Raw genomic sequence first — 25374 nt, forward strand, 5'->3', positions numbered from 1 at the left:
TGAGGAGTGCTGCCACCTGTTTTAAGAATTTATTTAATTAAATTGATAAAATAAATGAAATATTACGCCGCACGCCGGGTTTTTTCCGTTTAAATAATTATTAAACGTACGATAAGTATCTACATACATAGGTATGTGCTACGCTGCCTCGCCTTGTATTGGCTCCCCTCCACCAATAACACTGCACGGCCGCTAAACGAACACAAAAACCGTCGATAGACGTAAATTTAATTTTGGGTCAAAGATTACAGATCTGTATAACTTATTTTTTAAATCGGTACGCCGATCTCGATATAAAGATGCAACAACAAAAGTAATGTACTATTCCTACCAACAGAAATAAGCTGTTTTTCTGAAAGTGGCATAAGTCATTTCCACCTCTTGTGATTACTTCTAACTGAATGCATGCGTAAATCGTTCGAGCGCCATGAATTAATAAAAAAATTTGTTACCTTTGGCTGTTGAAGTTGAAAGGATGAGAGACAGGCTCAGATACTGGTAGAAGATCAATGAAGTTAGGTAAGGTTAGGTTAGGCTCCTCCTCCTCGTACCTGCAGGTCCTGCAAAAATCATTGAATGGCACCGGAGTCTCCTAGCTAGAGTGATGTGACCGGTAAGCAAATATTGAGCTGGCATGTAGCGAACGGAATGCCCAACCTTGCAAGCAAAACCGTCATCTCATTGTCTGGTATACCTCTGGGTTTCGGCACCCATACCAGTTGAAGTTTGAATTGCTCTTCCATCACGTTAAGTGATCTGCGGAAACTCACTACAGTTTCCGAGTTGCTTGTGACAAAATCCAGAGCTTTTAAAGCTCCGTGGCTGTCTGAAAATATGTAGATGTTGTTGCGCCCTACTGTCCTTAACAACTCGTTAGCCCCCTCTATGGCCGCAAGCACGTCTTGAAATACGCTACGGTGGTCGGTAAATCGGAATGACCTTTGTACTCTTATTTGTCGTCTGCGTTTTTTGTATCGTGATGGTGGCTATTTGCTCTTGTTCGCCCCGAGGCCGTCCTCTTTGGCCCACTTCTCCACCCTCCTTAGTATTCCCTGCATAACATCACACAATGTTTGCGGAAATTTTCCATTGCAACCCCTGCTCTGTCCTGCCTATGGGCAGGTGTACTACTGGCAAGACCCATACGAAGGCAGTTAGGATTCCGTCTTGTGGGGTATTCCTACTGAAAAAACTGCTCGTCGATATCCCCGCCAGATCGGTCTGAATAACTCTTCATATTAGCAATTGGTCGTGGCAGCAGTGGCGAATCGATACCCAGATCCGCCAGCGCTGTCTTTATGGATGCGAGTAAGATGTTGTTTAAGGCACCCTCTATGTCTAGGAATGCTACAAGACTGTATTCCTTGAAAGATAATGATTTTGCGATATGCGCCACGATCTCGTGGAGCGCTGTTTCTGTGGACTTACCCTTGGTATTGGCGTACTAGTATAGGTCGCACGAGTTAACCGGCTTGAACTGACTTATGTATCTTTCAAAATAAACGAGTCAAATAATGAAATAGATTTTTTTTTTCCCTGAGTACTTTATACAGCCTTTAAACATGTTAAATGTTACTCATACGCCATGTAGGAATTTGGCAATTGCTTTTCTTCGTTAGTAGCTTGATTTTTTAGCAAAAAAAAACAGGCTCTAATAAAATTTTTCGATTTCTCGAATCGAAGTTTCTGGAGTTTTCAAAATATATCGAATTATCGAAATTTCAAAGTTATATATGTTTATTAGGTTAGCACTGCATATCGAATTTTATCTTGTTACTATAGTGTAACGAGTTATCGTAGTTTCACGATAGCTTTCGAAAAATACAGAGCTACCCAAATTAAACGAGTTATTAAAATTTATAGAGGTATCAAAAATTTATCGAGTTATCGATATATATCTGAAAAATTTTGGGTTATCGAAATTTATCGACAAACTAAAATGTGTCGAGTCATTTCCAAGTCTTGTCATGTCCTCCAAAGATTCTCTTAAAACTAGAAAACCGGTCAAATTTCGACAGTAACTAGCTCTCCTGAATAGTATTTTTATAAAACTGTAGGATATCTCTAAAACTTTTCTATACCACGGTAGTTTCGAGAGGATAAAATCTAAACTCTAAAATTTTAAACTCCAAAACGTTCAGTTTTTCCTTATTTATTTTTAATATTAAGTCTATGGCATAGACTGTATCGAATTTTGAGCAAGTTTTTTTTTTAATTGGACCAAAGCAATCCCGATAATTTTACCTTAGCATATAAGCCTCAGTTTTCTATCTTCTTTGGTAGCAGCGGGACCATTCAAATGGTATCCACTGATTCTATCAGCAGCGTGTAACTTACTATTTGTCGCATGCCACATGCTTCGTGCCTTTTCTGCTGCTGCTACTTGCCACTTGGCATCATTTTGCATGCAATCGTCTACACATTCGCCCCGACTGGCCACCCGCCGTCCGCTTTCCTAGCTTGCAGCTGCAGTGCAAGTAGCATATTTGCCAGCTGGTATCGTGCCACCACTCACTGCGCGCTTCTCAATTAAAATAATTGCACGGTAATTCGTCTCTAATTCCTTGCCACTTGCCTGCTGATACACGCTGGCATCAGTGACTTTCTTGTGCCATGCTCCTGCTGCGCGTTCTTGCACGCGTTTTTTTTTACTGATATACCAACATATATAAATACTTACTTTTTTATTTTATTTTTTCACATCTCAGCCACTCACTCTTACTAATTTTCTTCCACATTCTCTCTCACTCTCTTTTCAGGCTGCTCTCTACTCAGTGCGCTGGTATTTCGGCACCGAGGAATTCTATCGCTACGTGCCTAAGGAGTCACCGCCCACGTTGGTCTTTCCCGTGTCTGGCATTAATGTCGATGTAAGTTGAGACTATTTTTTAGCCCCCGCCCCTCTTTATTACCTCTCACACTGTACATAGCTCGCTGCCTCGGCTGCCTCTGCTGCATCTGCTTTTTCTCGGTTCAAAATATTACTGAACTTTTTTATTAGTTTTAGTAAAGAGTGTTTGTTATTTTTGCAGTGCGTTATTTGTGTCGTTTGCAACAAATTTCCATTTTCATGCGGCGACACGTAGCAGCGACATGGATAGTAAATAACAAAAATAGACGAAAAAATTGAAATAAATATCCACATAGCTTACAAGAAATTCTAGTTGTTGACGACAAAGTAAGTGCAAGTTCCTCATCCTTGCTCTCCGTTTGACCCCAGCCCATCTGTGATGGAATGTGGAAATAAATCGGTTGTCACTTTCGTCGCTTGGCACTTTGTCGAATTTGCTGGTTGTTTGTTGTTGTATGCCTTGGTATGCGCATTCCTTGTGACATATTTTCAGATCTGGCTGCGCTGCACACTTTCCTTTTGCAGCCGACATTGCTGCTCATGGCTAGCGCCAATTTATTTCCTTTGTAAAATATGCATTTGAATTTGTCTTTGATTGTTTTTAATTGCGCTTGTGAATTCAACGAGAATTTGCGCTTATACGCACTGATATAAATATCATTCACATACATATGTATTTATATACTTTTATATACTGAGTGGAGCTCTAGTAAGTTCCCCAATTTAAAAGCCAGCACTAAGCTAATGACTTTTCAGTTTAGAAATTATTCTAGCACTTATTGTTAATCAAATCAAATCCAAAAAAAAACACTTTTCTTTTAGTTTTCATTTTTTTGAGTTTAAAGTTTTGAACAGAAAAATAATTTTTTAAAGAAATTTCACATTATCGTAGTTTACGGCTCATTCATAATTCATAAACAAATCAAGTAATTTTGCCACGTCAAATTTGTGAAAAAATGGGAAATTCACCAAAACTTTACCAGTTTCAAAAATTTGCTATCATAATTTTAAATTTTTTAATCAGATTTTTTAGAAAAGTTTTGGGTATGTATTTTTATAGCTAATTTAATTCCAATATAATAAGGTGCAAGTTCGAAGTTGTGCAATTTTTCGATATAAAAATATGGGTATTTTAGAACATATCGACTGCCAGTTCGAAAACGCCCTGTCTCAAAAAACTTTTCAAGAACGCCCTATTTCAAAATTTTATTGAAAAACACGCTCATCTCAGAATTCGGGAAAAAATGCTCTATCCTACTTCAAAATGTATTGAAAATGTGCTGATATAGGGCGTTTTTTAATCGGCGACTGAGATGGGGCATTTTTGAAACGAATTCTGAAATAAGTAGGGCGTTCGTGAAGAGTTTTTTGATATAGAGCGTTTTTTCACTGGCTCCCGAGATCGGTCGATCTTCTACTCAGCAGTCGATATGTAAGTGCTTTGTGTGGATGAAAATGCAAAACGTCTCCAACCAAAAAAAAACTTACAAAAATCAACACGAATTTTTAGACACTTTGTATACTGAAATTGAATGAGCCATAAAACTTCATACCCAAAAAACTATCTGTCAGCCTAGTACTACACAGCGGTATTTTTAACCGGCGAAGTTTTTATTACTGAAGTAGCATTACTAGCTTGAAGTGTGGCCCTGCATTCTGGCTTTGTAAATCAATGGAAAAGAATATTCGTTGCAGATACCAAACACCTCACGTTGCACACAGGAGTATTTGTATAATAAATCCGGTAAAAATTCAGAATAATCAACTTTAATATTTTCTTTAAACATAGCGACCTCTTGGCGGAAAATTGTCGTATCTTACATTTTTTACGAAATTCACTTTTTGATGCAACTTTGTTTTACAACCCATAACGCATCACCTGTTCAAATATTACGGCTTAAATCCCAATAGCAACTCCAAAAATCTACTGTAAATTTTACCGTATGTGACAATGCATTTTTACTTGTGGGCGAAATTATCGTATGTGCTAAGAAATTAGATTGTAGAGACCTTACAAAAAAAATCTTGTGTTTAGTTATATTTCTCAATGGTGCTAGCCAAAGCAGAGAAGAATACGAAGAACACTTTCCTGTAAAATTTGGTTTTTGTAACATACGATGATGTTGACCTCCATTCTTTCTCAAGCTATATAACCGCTCAATCTGTTGGAAGGATTATTGACAACGTGAATTTGTTTCCTTGGTTATTATGTTTTTTTCATGGACCAATCTTAAAATAAAGCTAGTAGACACACAATTAGAAAGTATGTACTATAATTTACATATATTATTTTGAACTATTTGAAATGGGGCTATGGGATATTTATATTTAGCAAAAATATTTAATAAGCAACAGTCATTTTATTTGCTTGTCCAGCCTTGTCAGGCAGTATTCTTTTATAGGAATATATTTTGGATCCTTGGCTATAGATCATTAGACGGACTATGAAACTGGGCAATAACACCCTCTACTCAACTTCGACGAGAACGTATAGGTCTTTAGAACACTTTACTGCATTTTTTATATTTTTAAGTTAGTTATTTTTAAATTGAGAATGCATCAAGCATTTTTTTAAATTTAAAAAGCATCAAAATTTTGGAAACAAGAAATTCTACACAATTCGTAATTATTCGTAAATGAAAGCCAATCTTAAAAAACGGAGAGCATATCTGGACTCGCTGTTCTAAATATGCCATAGAAATATGAAACATGAAATATGAACATGAAAACAATTTAAGTTTCAATAATTTCGCATAAAATTTAATAAAAAAACGGTAAACTGTTACAAAAAAACAAAAAATACTTGAGAAAATAATTCTGTGTTCGTATGGAATAGTACACTGAGGGAAAAAAATATTAAAATCAAATAGAAACGTAATTGATCTTACTATAAACGTCAACGAAAGTACTGTATATTGGTAAATATTCAATTCAATTACGCGCATATTAAAATGACCGCGTTCGTACTGAAAAATCATCCGTGAAGTGAATAATCAAGACAAAACCTCAAAAAAAAATTTGCATTTTGCCTGCAGTGGAACTCGAACCCGACCATCCCAGGATATAAACAACTTGTGGCAATCATCTTTGCGCACTGAGCTACACCCAGACATATAAATTTGCTTTCAAATGTTGAATATCCATCAACACCACAGCGCGCGATTTGTACGGATAAACATGTACTATGCATGTATGTGTGTGTTGTCACCGCTCTCAGAGCGGCAGATGTGGACAGTCAAATACGTGCGTAATAAATTTTGTATGAAAATATTATTTTTATATACGAACATTTTTAAACGATAATCAAATATAAAGTATTCATTTTTACCATGCATTATTCCTTCAGTGTAGCTTATGTCGGGAAGCTTTAGTATAATGCGGCATTCTCTTTATTCTTTAAAAGACAAGGAATCTTTTGATGAGACTAAGCAATAATAACCCCTCAAACATATTCTGAACGTTCGGAATATATGAGTCCAACAAAATTCCTATGAATGTAAGAAATATGAGTTTCAAAAAATACAAAAATTTGCCTCCTACATATATGAACCCTTTAGGGCTCTTTTATGATCAAAATTATGAGCCGGCACTTTGTTACAATAAAAAACAATACAGATTCTGAATTTCTATTTAAAATTGTTTTATACAAATTGTAAAGAAATAAAAAATAAAATAAACAGAATTTGGCTGCAATTGCTGCTTTTAAATGGATGTACATACATATGTTTGCAGGCACGAAAGAGATGTTTACTGTTTCAATCTATTTTATATATGTACATAGGCATATTTATTACATCTTTACAGAAGTCTATAGTAGCAGATTTTCAAAAAAATTAAAGCAAAAAAGGAAAATTGAAAGTTGCATGTGCATATCTACAGAAGTCCATCCACGTCTATAAGAAATTTTAATAAAATATTTAGATTAGCATATTTGGATTTGTTACTTTTCTTAATTATATGTGAATAACTCAGTGAGAGGGGAGACCAGTATGTTTGCATGTATGTATATAAAAAAAATATTTATTGGACCAAAAAGTAGTGGGTAGGCACTGTGGCCAATGGTAATCAACTATTACCACCTCCGCATGGTTGTAAACCATGCAGAGAAAGTTCAATTACTTGGCAGTTGAGAAGTGCATGTGCAAAAATTTCCTAAATTGCATAAAGGAAATTTTTGCACATGCAGCAGTACATAGCATGTATTTAGGCGCCTGGTGTTAGCAGACGCGCCTAAACAATATGTATTTATTAAATTTTTTTTTTGCGGAATCAATGAGAAGAAGTGGTGTATGTTTAAGGTCAATAGAAGTCATATAAGGACTTAAAAAGGCCTCTAAATGAGTTACAAATGAGGGGAATAAGAGCCTTATAAGTTAATAGTAAAAACAAATACTCTTAAAGCAAGCTTTCTAAATATAAACGAAATCGGACCATAAATACTGGCTTACCAAATATATCGACTCGTGCGCCACCTATCGGAAAAATTTTTAGTCCAGTTATTCCTTCTATGGTCGCAGATATACTTTCTAAACATGTACCAAATCGGACTATAAATACGGAGTTTCCAAACATCTCGACTCCAGCTCCACCTATCGTGGAGCCAACAGTGAAGTTTCAAGTCCCTAGGTCGTCGGGAAGTTGGTAAAAAAATAGGCTCCGAAATAGGACTCCTTACAAACTCATTTATGACTCCAAATGTTTGCTGGGAACAGACAATCAACTCAACTGTTGTAAATAATTCTATATTGCAACAACAAATCAATTAAAATAAAATCAAATAACAGTAAAGTCATTTTTATCGTCTCGTTCACAGAACAAAAATCGAGGTGGTTGTTTTAAGGTAAACGAGAAAAATGTATGTACTATGGCTAAAGCTGCACTGAAACGTCAAAATCTCGAAAGAAGGATTGAAAAGAATTGCAAAACAAAAGCTCGAAAATTGGCATTTTGTACTTTTAAGTTAGGTTATTGAAAAAAACGTGCCTTCACTCCTTTGTGTTCCGACTCGAATTTAGGGAAACAAAAATCTATTAGAAATGGCTAACCTTAGCCCAGACGTACATAATTAGCTACATTACTATCATACTTAATACTACTACTAGTACTACTGCTACTAATACACATCATACTTAATTACTCGTGCACCAGTTTTTCAGCATGTGAATTCAGAAAGACCTTCGAATTGGATATAAATAACTTTCAACATTTTCTTTTACTCGTTTAAGAAAAAAAAAAAAACGGAACGAAAATACTTCTTAAGTGCCGATTAAAAAATTGCACGCCAAATCATAATTACCTCACTGAAAATAAACAAATAAAGTTCTCCATTAACACAGTAATAAATGGCAAAAGTGCTAATTATGCTCATTAAACATTTATTGATAAATGTACACAATGATATGACACAGTAAAAAAAATGCTCACAAAAACAACAATAACTATAATGAAAGTAATTATCATCGATATGTATATTTATAGACAATTACATTAAAACAGAAGTTAAGCAATCGACATCCTACGAAATGCAAAATGCACACTGAAACGCGTTTCCAGCAAATAAATATTTGTTCCTTTCTCTCTCTTCAATTGCATTTAATTAGCACGCTTCCGCCAGCGCTTCTGCGTTCCTTCTGCTTCACAGCTACGTACATAAATGCTTCCCGCGCAATGCTTTAGCGTTTCATTAATAGCACAGCGACCACGCGCGCTTGCAGGATATTTTTCTTTCTTTTGTACGATCGAAACAGTGGAAATGTAATACAGAAATCATTCGACCGTTCATAATTGCTTTCTCATTTACAACATTGAAAACACGAATCTCATTACCCCTCGCTTTCGCAACCAAACTCCTCGTACCCTCCCCCTGCCGCGCTATCTGCCAACCGTGGGGCGCGCATAAAACGAACCACGAATGATGGACCCAGAGACCGCTTTCGGACGAGTTAGCTATGTAAGTAAGCTAAGTTGTATACGAGTACGTGCTATCGAATTTTGCGGGCCAATAGTTCGTATCACTTATTAACAATCGCTTTTCAAAAAAAAAAAAAGAAGATGATTGCCATTTGTGTGTGGTGGGGTTGATTGGTGAGCTTTGTATGTTTGTTCGAGAAATCGTAGATTGTTCAGCTAATAAGTTCGTAATTGAACAAAAATGCTTTTCAAAAAAAAAAAAAAAAATGAGTTCATAAAAATTAACTAAAAATTCTGCATACAAACAAAATCATGTTTTTTATTTTTTCATTCTAATTTTGCACTAGAGAAGAAAAATAAAAGCAGAAATAATGGTGTTCATATTTCCTCGCTCTCTATATTAGACATTTGCTGTGCATGAGTTTTCGTTTTTCACTTTTACTTACATTTGTTATTACTATTTTTTGTTGGCCAGTTATTCAATTTTCGTAGTTAATGGTCAGGTGTTCGTTTTTTATCGCACCGAATTGCAGTCTCGGCAGTTGGTTATGCTACATTTCAACTGCTTAAGCCCAATTCCGAATTTTGAACCTGCATGAGACCAAAGGCAAAATGTCCAGTACTGGCTGACTCGGAAAAGCAACCCATTTTAGTTGTGTCAGTTACCGTTATAACCATCTGCACAGGTCATTTCATTTTTTTATATGGGGAAAAATACTTTTCATAGAAATGGTACAGAATTCTTAAAAATCGATATTTTTCGGTCGGAAAATTCTGCTTCTCTACAGGAGATTTTCAATAATAAAACTCAATTGTTTACAATTTTTTAGTACGAACGATTTTTTATTTATCTCCGCATTGCATTTTCTGGGATTTTCTGGGCGTTTTGGTGGATCTAAAAATATTTTTCCTATGAAAAATTGGTTAAGTAAATAATTGGGTATTATTATGGGTAATCTCCTGAAGAGAAAACAAATTTTTCCGAACGAAAAATATTGATTTTCAAGAATTCTATACCATTTCTATGAAAAGTGTTTTTCCACATACAAAATACATGGAAAACTTTGTGCGCTTTGAGCGACCTCTTAATATTTTTTGATTTCGAATTGAAAAACGGCGGTAGGGTAGTTTTTCACATTAATTTTGGTAAAATAGTAATAATAATTAAAAAAAAACACATTCTCAATATTCATGTATGTAAGAATGTATGTGTAGTATTCAGCTGCGTTTGAACAATAAATGTAACGGATCTCTTATGGTCGCAGCCGTAAACTAATTTCTAGCCGGGCACATAAAAATACACAATCCGATTGCATCTAGCTGCTAACTATTTATATTTGTGCAAGTAAGTAGATATGTTTATAATTCCGTATTTCCAACACGACTTAGCAATTGCGTACCCTTTTCAGAACTTTACAATTAATTTTCCCAAATGGAATTTCTCTATAATTAAATATTCCGTTGAATATAATGAGCAAACTCACTCACTAATCCAACAAAAAAAGTATTTATGTACAAATACAAACATACATACATATTTATGTATAAATGCATGTAAATATGAAGATATGGCTTCAAGTGGCACGTTTTGCAAACTCCGGTTTAAGAGCTAATAATAACAAGGCCAATGCAATTGTTGAAAGCGCAAATTGTGGAATTAGATATTGAAATTTTATAAAAGCAAACTCATGTTTTCTTTTTATTCGAAGTCCAAAGTGTTTGCTACTTAGGTATAACATTTTTTTTTTTTTTGTTCTCGTTTTTACAATAATCAACAATGTGCAAACAGTAAATAAAGTTTTTCCTTTTATTTTTTTGTTTGTTTTTTTTAAGCTCAAATAAGGCTGATAAAAAAAAAATTTTAGAAGGGAATAAAATAAGAAGCGATGAGTAAAACAGAGGGATATAGAGCGCGAGTTTATTAGGAGCATAATTTAAGGGTCCTGCAATTTGCGTAGTATTGGCGCATTTGTTAGGACGGAGGACAGAAAATTAAAACAAAAATGTTATTAACCATTTTACTACAAGCGAATGTATGCTACTCTATATCAGAAACTTCAATTTCATTACTTATTGAGTTTGTGAGTGAATAATCGCCTTTTGGCGTGAATATAAATTTCAACAAATTTATTTTGCGCATATTTGGATAAGCAGGATTTCAGCGCTCACTCGCTCGTGGATATTATTTGTGCATTCATATGTACACTTAGTCAATGTTTTATGTAGGTGGCCCTGGGATTCACTTGCCCTTAGCCTGAATGTGCAAAAGCGCATTTGCAACAACAAAATTTTTTGAGCACATAATACTTTTAATTCAAATTTGAGCTCTAAAAACAAATCATGAAATGAAAAGCACAACGCTTATGCATAATTTCAAGCAGCGCACATCAGTAATGAGTGCATTTAATACATACAAACATACATATGTACATTTAATTTAGCATCATTACATAGTGGAGTGATGTACTAATATCTGCAACGACGATTTCAATGCAATGCAAAAAGTTGCATATAAAGGAAGCTATTTAAACCACCAAGAAATCACAGCAATGCATTTCCGATAGCGATTTTTACGGTCGCAGGCCTTCGCTGAGACTGAAAGTGGCTTCACTACTAAGTAGCATATTTCTCATATAGACTCCGAATTATGATGTGTTTTCTTTTATTAAGTATTTATCAGAAAGTACGCCAAATAATTTTGACCGCCCTTACTATCCAAATACCCCTCTGTGCATAGACGAAACGATTTATATGATCTCTTCTTCATTATAAATGATCTTTTGGAAAGCTAAGAAATTAAAAATTGAAATTTCTGGTTTTAGGTAATTTATTTTTATCGAAATTTTACTTTTTACAGCACTGAGGCCCCGATGCACAGTGGTCCAAAATTTGCATTTTCTACACATAATTCACTGGAGCCTTCGTTTTTAACTCCATATGATTATTTTTTTTTTAAGAAAGTTTATAAAATTTGCAAGAGACCACTTGAGCTCGAATTTTGAATTTTCAGGTCCTTGTATTCAATTTTTTAATACAAGGTGCAGAAAAGTAGCAATCTTGAAAAAAATCGATCCTCCTATCCCAATTGTGAAATTACCCCAAAACGGAAAAAGTCAAAAAAAAAATTTATGTTTGAAAAAAATATTAACCAAAATTACATTTTCTTTTAGTTTTTAGAAACAATTTTAGTTTTATAGATCAAGAAATTTTAGTACAGTAAAGTGCAAGTTTCTATTGGCTAAGAGTTTGCGTTGATTTTTAATATCTCTTATAAGAATACAAGCTACAAATCATGCAGATGAAAAAAATTACTAAAAATTAACGCGAAATCTTAGCCATTTGAAATTCGCATTTTTTTTATACTAACGATCTATAAAACTGCATACTCAAAATTTTTCTAAAAACTTAAAAAAAATTTTGATTTGGTGAATTTTTTTTTTATAAAATTTTGAATTTTTCTTGTGAATTTGTCTTCGTTTTGGGGTTAGTTAAAAATCCACTTGAAACTTGCACTATATTATACTAAAATTTAACTATCTCATAAAACTGCATACCCAAAATTTTTCTAAAAACTTAAGACAGAAATTAATTTTGATAAAGTTTTTTTAAAACATTTTGAATCTTACTTGTTAGTTTTGTTTTCGTTTTGGAGGAACTCCCTACAAATGTTTTCAACTAGTTTCTATTGTGTAAGATTTATTACCTGTAACAGGAGAATAGATCTTCGTCAAAATTGCTAGTTTTTCCGAATTTTGCACTAAAAAATTTAGTATAAACCTATGTATAAAAATTCAAAAATCGGGCTCAATTGGTCTCTTGGTAATTTTATAAGCTTTCATTAAAACATTAAATTTCAATTTTGAACCACTGTGCGATGGAGGCGAGGCCGCTGACCACAATACCTCGGGGTACTAAATAAGCGCGCCCACAGTTAAATATGTTCCTTCTTCATTCAATTAATTTGGCGTAGCCCGCAGTTGGTCCTCACCGCTTGTGTCACCATTAATGGTTAGCAATCAATTTTCTAATTTCTTCAGCAAAAGCTAATCAATTCGCTTTCACGAATCTGCAAGCAAAAAAAATTTAACTATTTTAATTACAAAACGTGAATTGCGCACAGCTGCAACTGCTTTACTACATTCATTTAGCTTTTCTGCGAAATTTTTCTTTGTGTTCTCTTCAGAAATACCAGAGCAAACGTTCATTACTCCTAACAGTCTGCAATACACACGGCATGCCTCAAGCACAGACCGGACCCTTTCACCCGCAATTGACCGGGCAACAACAGTTCAGAGTCAACTTTTTATCAACGCATGAGTTTAGGGTTTTTTCCCCCCGCTTAACGCTGCAGCAAATTTCTTTACCATCGCCAATGCATCTGCAGTTGCAGAAAACCTTTGATTTAGCATCTAAAAGATTCCTTAATACGAATTGCAATCAGCTTGTTCCTGCCAACGTCGTCGCCTCTTGCACCTACGCAAGCGCGGTCGGTCACCTCCACACCCTTTTAAGCGCTTAAGTTTTTCTAAACTTTTACTTTAATTATGAATTTTTTTTTTTTTACCAACCATATTGCCCGCTTCAATCTACATGCATAAAAACCATTACCGATAGTAGCCGGAGGTGGCGGTATGCGGTAACTTGAAGAAGTTCAAAGAAAGTGCAGAGGACATGGCAAAAGGATGAAGGAGACTTACTGAGCGTTTTACAGAATTCATGATTGATTGTGTGAAGCGCACAAAAAAGGCGGCTTGGACGAGCAAAAAGACGTGGCAGCAAAGAATGTTGAATAAAAAAGAATAATGCTTAAATGAGAAAGAAAAAGGTATGAAAAGCCAGTCAACGGCTGCTGCTGCACTTTGCTCTGCTGGCGTTGGCAGTAACGGATGAGCTGGATTCAAAGTGTCCACATTGTGCCATCATTTCGAGTAGTGCGTAAGAATGGCGACGAAAAAGGTTAGAGAAGAATTAAAGTAGCAAAGCGGAAGGCGGAATTCCGCGGAAGCGCAAATTGCTCCTGTTAAACTCAGATCATGCGGAAGTGCATTGTAAGGGGGCGGGGCCGGGGGCGACGGCGGTACAAATGAAAGGAAAGTGAATAGAGAGCAGCGGAATTCCAACTTAACGCATAAAAAAACGTAAAATTGCGGATGAAGCTGTGAAAGCAAAATATGTGAAGGCTGAGCGAAGAGATATCCACATACCACTGCAGGAAGCAGCAACCCGCAGCTGCAACAAAAAACAAAATACAAGAACCAGCTACGCCAGCACCGTCAAGCTGCCACTGGCAATTCAGCGAGACGGGCTTCACACGTACTTACATACATACATATGTACATATGTATGTTCCTCAGTGGCAGTTGTAGTAAGGATGTGGAAGAGTGCGCAAGTGCGTTATGTACGAGTATGTTTGCGCTCACTCTTGGACAAGTATTGGAAGAGTTTTTCATTAAACCGGACATTACTATCAAGCTAGTAATTAAGAATAATCGAAGATGTGGCAAGCGTTTGATGTAAGCGCACAGAGTGGTGGGGGGCATAAGGTGGCGCGCAAGTGAAAGTATGGTGTAAAGTTGGCATAAAAAACTCAATAAAAATCGCCATCTTAGCCAAGGAAACGGCAAGTTTAACGCTCATTGATTTGATTAAAAATGATTGGTGCTTGTGGTGGTGATGGTGAGGATGGTCATTGTGATGGTGGTGAGGATTCCAATACTCTGCTAGCTGACATTGACTATGCGGCGGCCGAAGCGGTAATGAGTGCATTTTCTCTTCCGTTCGCCGTTTAAATAAGCTGTAATTTAAAGTGAGCTTAATCACAATTAATTGCTGTTAAATATTATACTTTACGAGGGATTGGTAGTAATAGTAAATAAGTCATTGTGTGCGTGTGTGTGTGTGTGTGCTTTGATTGTCATTTTTTTTTTTTAATTGCACAAAACAAAATGCCAGCAACGCGAGGCACCGGCTGTGGCTGACGCTTCCTAGTTGACGGCAGCTATTTTGCAGAAATTACAGGATCTGTGTTGTTTAAGACAGGATAACCGTTGCAGATATGAGAGTGCAATATTCCTCTGCATACCAACCCTGCAAAAAATGCCACTAATCCGGGATGACTCCGGGAGTAAGCGCAAAGGTAGTAATACCACTTTTGAGCTCTTTATAGAGAATGAACTCTTCATTTTTGTTCCAGCATGCCCTATGAAGACACTAATTCCTTCCCTTTATGCTTTAACGGGTACAAAACGGAACTAGTCAACCAGGGTGCTCAAGTTTGTTAAGCGAATACTCTCTCTCTGTGGCAACGCCGCACATAAAATTTCATTGAGTAAGTGCGTATATAGCATTAAATCGGTAATAGTACCCGTTAGAGTTGAGTCGGGGACTAATTGATCTCCAGTTACACCCGTATGAGACTAGTTGCGACTAATTAATGCCCAATTGTACCCGATTGAGAGTAATCTCGGGAATCTAGAAATTGGTCTCACAACTTTTTGCAGGGAATATATATGTGTGTACGTGTATAAAATGTGAATGTTTATGTATGTGCATATATATTTATTTGACTTCAAATCTCGACGCTGTTCACATCAGTGTCAGTTGCAAATTGTGCGCGCACAAATGAGAGTAGGGGTATTCTCAGAGTCTCTCAAAGCCCTTTCACGATGCAGGGATTGCACGATAAAAACTGGGTTTCTTATGGTACAGCTTTGCAAACCGTGCAATCTGTGCACCGTGCAAAGGCTTTGCAAGACTGCGAGAATACCCCCAGTATGATTGTTGTTTGCCCTGTCCATGTACATATGTATATGTGTAGGTATTTATAGAGGTTGGTATTAAGGTTGTGTGTGCGCTAGTATGAGTACACGTTTAAAATTTAATTATTACTAACATGGCCAAGTATTTACTGATTTATAGTTAAGCTCTAAGATCAGCAGAATGCGCACAATTTTGAGCTCTCTGATCACTTTGATGGTCACTTTAATAGAAGTCTAACTTAAAATATAGAAAAAATAGAGAATTGTCAACTGTTTGAAAAATTCAGTTCAAGTAAATGGATAAGATAAAGTAAATTTTACAATAAGGCTGTCAAAGGAAAGAGACTTAAGAAGACTTGCAGCTGAAATTATTTTTTTCGAAGGTTGCCATATGTTTCAAAACTTTAATTTAAATTTTGCAATATGGGTATCATATTAAAGAGATTTAGAAACGGTTACTGCCCAAAATATATTTTAGGATAATTGGATAAAATAAATGAAATATAACAATATGTGTATGAAACTAAAGAGGTTTAAGAAAGTTTACTGTAGAAAATATTTTTGAATTCAGATAAATTGATGATAATCTAAATAATGCAATATGTGTACCAAATGAAAGTATTTGCGAAATCCTTGATTTATAAACATCTTCAAACAGCAAATAACCCCGAGCTTCGCGGCGCCTTCAAAGTATTTTTGTTTTGTTACTTCCTTCACAACATCTTACACGACTAGTTAATACTGTAGGATTTGTAATGAAACTAGATTACTTTTTTTTTTGTAATTTAAAGTTACTTCTTAATTATTTATAAGAAGAATTAATTGGCCAGCAAAAAGCTTAAAACGCCATCTCCAATTTTAGATTAATTTATAAAATTATAAATTAATTTCAATGTCCTTTAAAATATTAGTGATAGATTTATATGCTTTTCCATTAGTATTTTGATGAAATTCAATTAATGATGAAGTATTTTTGAGTATTGGGTATTTATCACGTGAATTGTTATATTTGTTACATTTGGAAATTATATGTTCAGTATTTTCAATTGTATTACAAAATTCGCAATTTGAATTTTGAAAATTATTCATTTTTGATACTGTCTCCTTGCAGAAAGTGTGATTGGTTAGAATACTTTTTTTTTTCAAATCTAAAAAAAAAATGTTTTTCAGCGTTTTTTGGAAGATATATGTATGTACATAGAGATATTTTCTTTTCAACATAGTAGCACTTGACTAAGAATCAACGACACTTAGCAGAGACTATTCGGAGGGAACTTAGATTCATAGTTAGTAAACATTATGGCACACCTATCAGAGGCATATTGGCTGCATTAAGGACTACTTCGAATAAAATTGCCCATCATACTTATTTACATATTGAAATATTAAAATTAAATGAGTGTCCTTTCGTTAAATTAAACTGTTACTTAACGTGAGAACTGCAGGAAAATTGGAATTGCGTGAAAATATTATTAACATTTTCCAGAAGCGACCTCTAATACGCCTTTCAAAAAAAAAAAACACTTAAAAGGTGGGAGTTACCACAAAGCCAACCGAACTATTGCCCGAAATAATGCTTCGATTAAATAGAAGGGATTACATGATCGCCAAAACAAAAGGGAAGTGTGGCCATACTAACGCAGAATCCGAACATTTCAGGATGAAAATTGGCAAGTAAGGTTAACTTCTTAGAATCGTTGGTTCATTGAACTAAGATAAAACACCAGGTGAAGGATTTACAAGGTGAAAAATAGAACGAGTAAAATTGCTGAATCATTTTTTTGTGAGAAATTCCTGTGCTAAAAAACTATAGCTCTTCTTTCTTTACCAGTTTATTTAAATGTGTGGTTGAATCTAAGAACAAAATGCTTTTGTTTTTGAAAATCTGATAAATTCATTGGAAGTTCAAGTTCAAGTTCAGTGGCATGCTAAAGCAGTATGCTCGAGATGGAATGACATAAATCCTTGTTTAAGTTAACATGACATGCAATTTTTAATTTACTCTTGTTCTTAAACAAAAAAAATGCAGCTTTTATCGAAGAAAATTAGTGAGTTAATAAAAAGTTGTGAATGGTCAAATGAAAATACGTAAGGATATTTTTTAATGAAATATGAGCAGGCAAGATTGTTACTCATACGCCGTGTTCATTAGGGCGCGCCTAGGCGTATCACGAACAAAAGTTTAGAGTGCGTAAGTTTTATTTGAATACCTTTGTATGTTGAGAAAAAATTTCGGGTGCAAAAAATGAATCGCGTTTTTTTATTTCTTATTCAATGTCCGATTGGTTAAATCTTTATATTTCCGAAAAGGACTCGCTCAGCACTATAATTGGCCATTAAACAGCTTTGGCCTTCAAAACCGTTCTGATTTATATCTTCACTTATTTTGGAAATACTATCCCTAAATTTTAATTTTTTTATAAAATAAATCTAAAGCTCTCAAAAAACGATGATGACCTTTCAAAAAAAAAATGATAGGCATTCTTCACAAACAAAAAAGCTATAAAGTTTTTAAAGTCCGGCAAAGCCCAGCTCTTAGCAGTTGCTAACTTTTGCGCTTCGATAATTATGTGCAGTCCTTTCGTGATCCGAGTACGCTGTATCGCTACTGACTGTCAAGTTTAGCAGAATTATGTCCAAGGCGTTCTGTGTCTGAAACTGTCATAAGCATTTGAATTTTCAGCATTTTGGGTATGGCATAAAATATCTGTTAAACTTATGAAATCTTCTTATCTATCTATCTTGTTAGTAAATAACAGTAATATACAATACCGAAATGCTAATCTGGAATTTGAATAATTTTGTTCCAATTATGGTATTCTTGCAGTTGTTCTTGCAAACGAACTCTGGGAGTGCACCACAACGTATACTAAATATACTTCTCCTATTTGTATGCTCTCTCGGAGGCTGTAAATATCCAGAAAGAGTTGTTGAATGTAAAAATTAGAATCTAAAGATATAATTTAAAAAAGTTTATACAACTTATTAGATCATTATGAAACGAACCTTTACTGATTTGAGTGAAAGCATATAGAAAACTCCAAATGAATAGCAGTCGCGCCTAACAACGTGCAATATCTAGCTACATGCTCCTGCTGCGGCCAGATTTGGCTGATTGCATATTGGCAGCTATTACTTCTTCATGTTGAACACACTTAGGCGCCATAGCTTTTCATTTGAAGAAAATTTGCAACGAAAATTCAGCGTAGCGATTGTGAGAATTCCGCTGCTCGAATCAGCTAAATTGGAATCAAATCCAATACACAAAGTTCTCGAAGTGAAAGAATACGTCTTCAACTCAGCTCAAATTCTACATAAATATGTACATACATACATACATTTACATAGCTTCACTTACTGAAGTGACTAAGTGATGAAGTTTCTTCAAGCTGAAGTTGTCCCGTTGTTATTATGCAACTCAAAATTGTTGTTGTTGTTGTTTATGGAAAAGTTATAGTTTTTAAACGCGCTTAGGTTGATTCACACACACACACACCCGCAGCTGTATCGCTCTAGCGTTGTATGTATTTACTACAGTAGTTTACGAATATTAAAAACCAAAAAAGGAAATGAGAAAAAACAACAATAAAATTTACTAGCAAAAACATAAACAAAAACTTATCCAAAATACCAACAAAAGCGGCGAGCGCATGACGTGCTTTCTATGTACATACATTTTCTGGATGTACTCGTAAACTTCCTTTGCTGCAATTGTTGTGGTGGTTGTTATTGTTGTTATCGTTGTAGTTGTTGTATTTTTATTATTGTTAGCAAAGTTGTTGACATCGCCGGATGTGGCTAGAATTTTGCATTAAGTTGAAACTATGCTCCGCTGTTGGCGTTAAGTTGGGTCGTCGTCGCAGCGCCGCCACGCGTGCGCTTTGTTTGTGCGAGTAGGAAAATACACTAGTACCAAACTGGAGCGAATCTACTGTAGTAAATTTAGAATAATGACTAGCTTGCGATAGCTCATCTTTCTACCTTAGCAATTGGCAACGTAAAGCACTGGCGTACCATTCTGGAGAATCCTGCGTTCCAGTTCTGGGGCATACAAAATTTTCGGCAATTTTTATTTTTTTTTGCTAATCAAGCAATCACTCAAGATTGAAAATTTAATGCTCAAATTTTATTTGTTGAAAAACCTACGTCGCCTCCTATGGACTCTAACTTTGTGGCAAGGCACAACCGAAATGTGCGGCAGGGACGATAACTTGCCTTCTGATTTTGACATTGGTTCGTTGAATTCGAATTCGTACTAGTTCTAAAACAGAAATGTATTTCCCTCTATATGTAATGATTTCCTGCAGGGATATGTTTGTTTTGTGAATGAGCTCACACATGCGAAGTGAAATGCTATCACTTACATACATAGAATGTGTGCGAAACTTTTCGTTTTTTTGCCAAAACCGTTAGCTTTTGTTTAACTCGTGCGGTTAGTAATTGTTGGTACAACAATAAGTGCAACAACAGGAAACTGTTGCTTGCCACAAATCCTATCCAAGCCGCCAGAAGAGTCAAATGTCTACAAATGCCATTTAGCATTTTAAAGAGTTGTGTTTGTAATTTAGGTTTACACTGGTGTAACTAGTACATGCATATGTACATATGTATGTAAGTATATTTGTGTATGTATGTTTACATGTGCGTTTCTCGCCCTGCAACGGTGCGTACAAATGTAGGTATGTATGCGTGGCTGCGTGGCTGCGTGGCTGCGTGGCACTCTAAGTTAAGTAATGTCGTCCTACTGGCTCTCAGGAGGAGCCTCAGTGAAAAAAAATTACATTTCTAAAAAAAGTAATTGAAATTCCTGCCAACATACATACATAATAACTACATATGTATATACTTTATGTGCATATAAAAAATAAAATATTTCTAATTAATTCCTCAGCACGCGGCTGTTATGCCAAGTTCCTTCCTGTTTGTAATTTGGAATTTTAAATTGTTACAATATTACAAGTTCCATTTATAAATTCAAAAAAAATCGCTAGTCGAAAATTGCAGAAGAAAAATTTGTAAATATATCATTTATATTATTTATGGCCTCTGTCATATCAGGCTTAGCGGGGTTAAATAACTTTTTTCACAACTTCGAAGAGTGCAAGTGTTAACTAAGAGATCCTCAAGAGTCGAAGACATTGGTCCCGAGGCACATAAGCATAAGTAGGACTTTTAGGAGTTAGTGCATGGCACGCACCAGCATCTGTCCCCTTCGTCCGTTTTGTTTTTCTAGGTCATACTAATTTGTGATAGTTTCTAGCAGCTGATACAATTCAACAGTTAGAGAAGTTTTCTTTCAGAATAAAAGATGCTGCGCTTTCTGGTACAATTTTCGGTTGCTAAACCTGACGATCATCATTTGAAGCTCATCGAAATTAATCTACATACATATAAATTGATAGGTAATCTAGATCTACGTGTAAAGAAAGGGAGACAGAGACACATTTTAATCTCAGCTATGAGACTTTCGGTTATATCGACTTTTTTCTTACTTAGATTAAATAAATAATTATTTTACGCGGTGTATTGATGTTGGTTGATTTTTCTGACAGGGTGGTGAGATGATTTATTTTGCGACAAATTTCCGTCATCCCTTGTCCAGCTGTGTTTGCAGACAAACCGGTTTCGGCGTTGTGTCATCTTCAGTGTCATCTTTTGTTCTCATTTTATGCGGTTTTATTTCTATCGATCGGATATCGAAAATTTTTTTCTTTCTAGATAAATTCTGTTACCCCTTCTGGATAGATCCACTCATGATAAAAACATAGCAAGGTAGAACCGTTCTCTCATTTTGTCGGCCATGATTTTTTTTTTGAAGTTTGCCAGCATTTTAAAATCATATAAAATTGAAAATAAAAAATTGAAATTGTTCGAAATTGTTGTTGCTTGAGATTGAAAATGAAAATGTGTGTGTGAGTTTGTGAGTAAATTTAAAAATTAAAATGTTTGGAAACGTCAAGAATTTTAAAAGTAACTCTCAGCGGTTCTACCTTACTATATTTTTATCATGGATCCACTCTCTCTGACCTTGTCTGATCCATGTTCTTTCCTTGCGTGATATCCGTGTATTAATTTGCTTGTATTGATTTAAGTTGGGCCGACTAAGGCCGGTCATTAAAGGAAATTCTGTGGTAATTTTTCTACGACTGGTAAGGTGATAAATACATTTTTTTATTTCATGAGAGCAAAGTTTAGTTATGCGTCATGTTTTTACTAGTAAGCGTATTTGAAATAAAATTATGACAAGTAACTCGACTTTAGCACCCTCTCGATTTTTTTTTGTCTATATAACGGGTGATTTTTTAAGAGCTTGATACCTTTTTTTTAAAAAAAAACGCATAAAATTTGCAAAATCTCATCGGTTCTTTATTTGAAACGTTAGATTGGTCCATGACATTTACTTTTTGAAGATAATTTCATTTAAATGTTGACCGCGGCTGCGTCTTAGGTGGTCCATTCGGAAAGTCCAATTTTGGGCAACTTTTTCGAGCATTTCGGCCGGAATAGCCCGAATTTCTTCGGAAATGTTGTCTTCCAAAGCTGGAATAGTTGCTGGCTTATTTCTGTAGACTTTAGACTTGACGTAGCCCCACAAAAAATAGTCTAAAGGCGTCAAATCGCATGATCTTGGTGGCCAACTTACCGGTCCATTTCTTGAGATGAATTGTTCTCCGAAGTTTTCCCTCAAAATGGCCATAGAATCGCGAGCTGTGTGGCATGTAGCGCCATCTTGTTGAAACCACATGTCAACCAAGTTCAGTTCTTCCATTTTTGGCAACAAAAAGTTTGTTAGCATCGAACGATAGCGATCGCCATTCACCGTAACGTTGCGTCCAACAGCATCTTTGAAAAAATACGGTCCAATGATTCCACCAGCGTACAAACCACACCAAACAGTGCATTTTTCGGGATGCATGGGCAGTTCTTGAACGGCTTCTGGTTGCTCTTCACTCCAAATGCGGCAATTTTGCTTATTTACGAAGCCATTCAACCAGAAATGAGCCTCATCGCTGAACAAAATTTGTCGATAAAAAAGCGGATTTTCTGCCAACTTTTCTAGGGCCCATTCACCATGATTTGCAAGCGTTGCTCGTTAGTAAGTCTATTCATGATGAAATGTCAAAGCATACTGAGCATCTTTCTCTTTGACACCATGTCTGAAATCCCACGTGATCTGTCAAATACTAATGCATGAAAATCCTAACCTCAAAAAAAATCACCCGTTATATAGAGCAAATATACTATGTATGTGTATACACTGAGCCAAAAAAAGAGCAGTTGTTTTTTCAACCAAGTTATCTTTTGGATTTTTCATGGTAATTACACCGTTTGTAGGAAATGTGATGTAAGTTGAACATTTGAAAGCAAATTCGTATGTCTGGCTGTATCTCAACGTGCAGTGGTGCTTGCTGTCATTTGTTGGCAACAAAACCTATAAAAAACCAAAAATTTATAAAAAACCAAAAAAAAATTTCCAACAAAATTTCAAAACTTTTAATAAACATTTCGGATTTGCAGTTCGATAGCACATACAATTTCCGTTTTAAATTTCCTTTCCAGAGGATGTTGCGTAATTTTTCATATAAAAACATTCGTTACATAGAAAAAACTACAGAAGACCGAAGAAGAAAAATCACTGCATAGCCGAGATTTTCCTATAGATTTGAATTAGAAAGTTTGATTTTTTTTAATTTTCTACTAAGTTTGAAACTATTATTTATACAGATTATGTTGCGATTCTGACTATATTTTCAAATAAAATAATTTTTTTTTTATTAGTTCACAAAATTTGTCATTATAAAATAATAGATTCTCGAGGTGGCAGATATTTTCAGCAATCTGCCTTTTCGTCAATATTGCTCTTGCTGATTTTATCGTTATTGTAATCGATAAATCTTAAGGGCAGAGATTTTTGTTTACCGTTATCAATAAAGACGCATACAAAAGTGCGTACAAACAATGCATTGTAGGTTCACAAATAATCAATATTTTGTCGATGTTCTTATCTTATATTTATCGATAATTTTCTTATTAGTACTTTACACATTTTTGCAAGTACTTCGTGCTTAAATTTTGTTACTGCGATTAATGAAAACTACTTTCAACAATTTCCTGGCATTTAAATGTACCCTTACACGCTAAGGAAGGAGTGGTATACTCCGTCATATAACTACACTCATGCTCACATATGTAAATCCATAGTATGTATGCATATCTAAATACATACATACATATGTACATACATACCTACATATAATTCAAAATTCTTCATCGCACTTCCGAAAACCAGTTCCGCTCATATTATAATTTTACACTTTCCAAACTCAAATTTTTCTGCAATAAAAATTTCCGGCTTTGCAATAAATGTTTGCCCATTTGCATACATGCGTATGTATGAATATTTATATATTTGCCAGCTTGAATTTACATACATGCATACATTTATACCAACCCTGCAAAAAATTGCGCGGCTAATCTCTAAAGAGAGAGCGGTCCAGAATTAGTCTCCATAGAGTGCAATTGGATATTAATTAAACGCTACCTATCTCATTTGGATATAATCAACAGTTTAACTAGTCCTCCTCACATCTTTTACTAGTCGCACGTTCCTTTACATATATACATATGTATGTATATGTACATATATTTTTTATGTACATACATACACTGGCGCTCAAAACTGAGTGCCTGGTGATTTTTTAAATATCTACAATGTACAAGTTAATTTTTTTTTTGTTTTTTTTTTTTTATAAAAATACTTTTCATGCTTTAAACAAAAAAAAACAAATACATACATCAATCAAATTTGCAAACTTAATTCAAACTTTAGAAAAAATGGAATACATTTTTGTCAAAATTTTGAACTTTTTAATCTGAATTCTTGGATATGCAGTCACATGCCTCCTGAAATTTTAATTAAATAAATTATATATAAAAATATAATATATATAAAAATTTTATATAAATCGCAATTTTTTTCATATAAAAAGTGCAATTTATAAAAACTGGCGTAGATTGTTTTAAAATTTTTTTTTTTGCAAACGGTCTTGGGCGTTTTCTTCAAATTCATCTTTGTATGGAAAAAAGCCATCAGCAAAAAGTATAAAAAATCTACGCGATTTTTAGCCGCGAAAAATTTGCACTTTTTTACTAAATTTTCATGATCCATGTAACTGCACATCCAAGAGTTCAGATTGAAATGTTCAAAATTTTTATGGAAACTTGTTGCATTTTTCTAGAGTTTGAAAGTTTGAATTAATTTTATGGTTTTGGCTTAGCATGAAAAATATTTTTATAAAAATGAACAAAAAAAATCAACTAGAAAAACATTGTAAATATATAAAATAAAATCACCGTGCACTCAGTTTTAATCGCCGGTGTAAGTTTGTTTTGTTCAAATGGTTTTGAATTTATATGTATGAATGGTTTTGTTCTTCCCTAAGTGGATAGATCCATTTTTTTTAATACATTTAGTTGCATTTGTCCCCCGAAAAATACCCCTTTTTTATCAGTTGTATCCTAAGTCCTCCAATTTGTTCTTATCTGTACCCCTTTCGGTATTTTAGGTCCGGTAACCCTACAGCGCAGACTGGTTCTAGTTTTTCCGGGTTACATACATACATATGTACATAAATGTCTTTATACTACTGTATGTATATCAAGGAAAAACGTTCCGCTGATGATCACCGCACCACAATGACCACACAGGAAACCTCTCATTGACTCAGCTCGTGGTTGCCTTCTATGCAACACAATCGATTCCACATGCGCACGCATACTAACACACTCTTCACACTTTTTCTCCGCTCTTGCCATCTTTACTCCATAAAATCGCAGTGTGCGACACTGCATCAG

General features: G+C 34.9%; 1 protein-coding gene across 1 annotated transcript in view; it reads left to right on the forward strand.

Annotated features, from left to right (window-relative positions):
• Positions 1-25374, forward strand: part of LOC118737719 — a gene marked incomplete in the record, with an annotated part of 336238 nt that overhangs the window by 298711 nt on the left and 12153 nt on the right. The window contains 1 exon segment of the mRNA XM_036468426.1: positions 2760-2870. Coding sequence (XP_036324319.1) covers positions 2760-2870 — 111 coding nt within the window.

The sequence above is a fragment of the Rhagoletis pomonella genome, unplaced genomic scaffold, assembly GCF_013731165.1.
Source record: "Rhagoletis pomonella isolate Grant_MI unplaced genomic scaffold, Rhpom_1.0 Rhpom_scaffold_00004, whole genome shotgun sequence".
NCBI lineage: Eukaryota > Metazoa > Arthropoda > Insecta > Diptera > Tephritidae > Rhagoletis > Rhagoletis pomonella.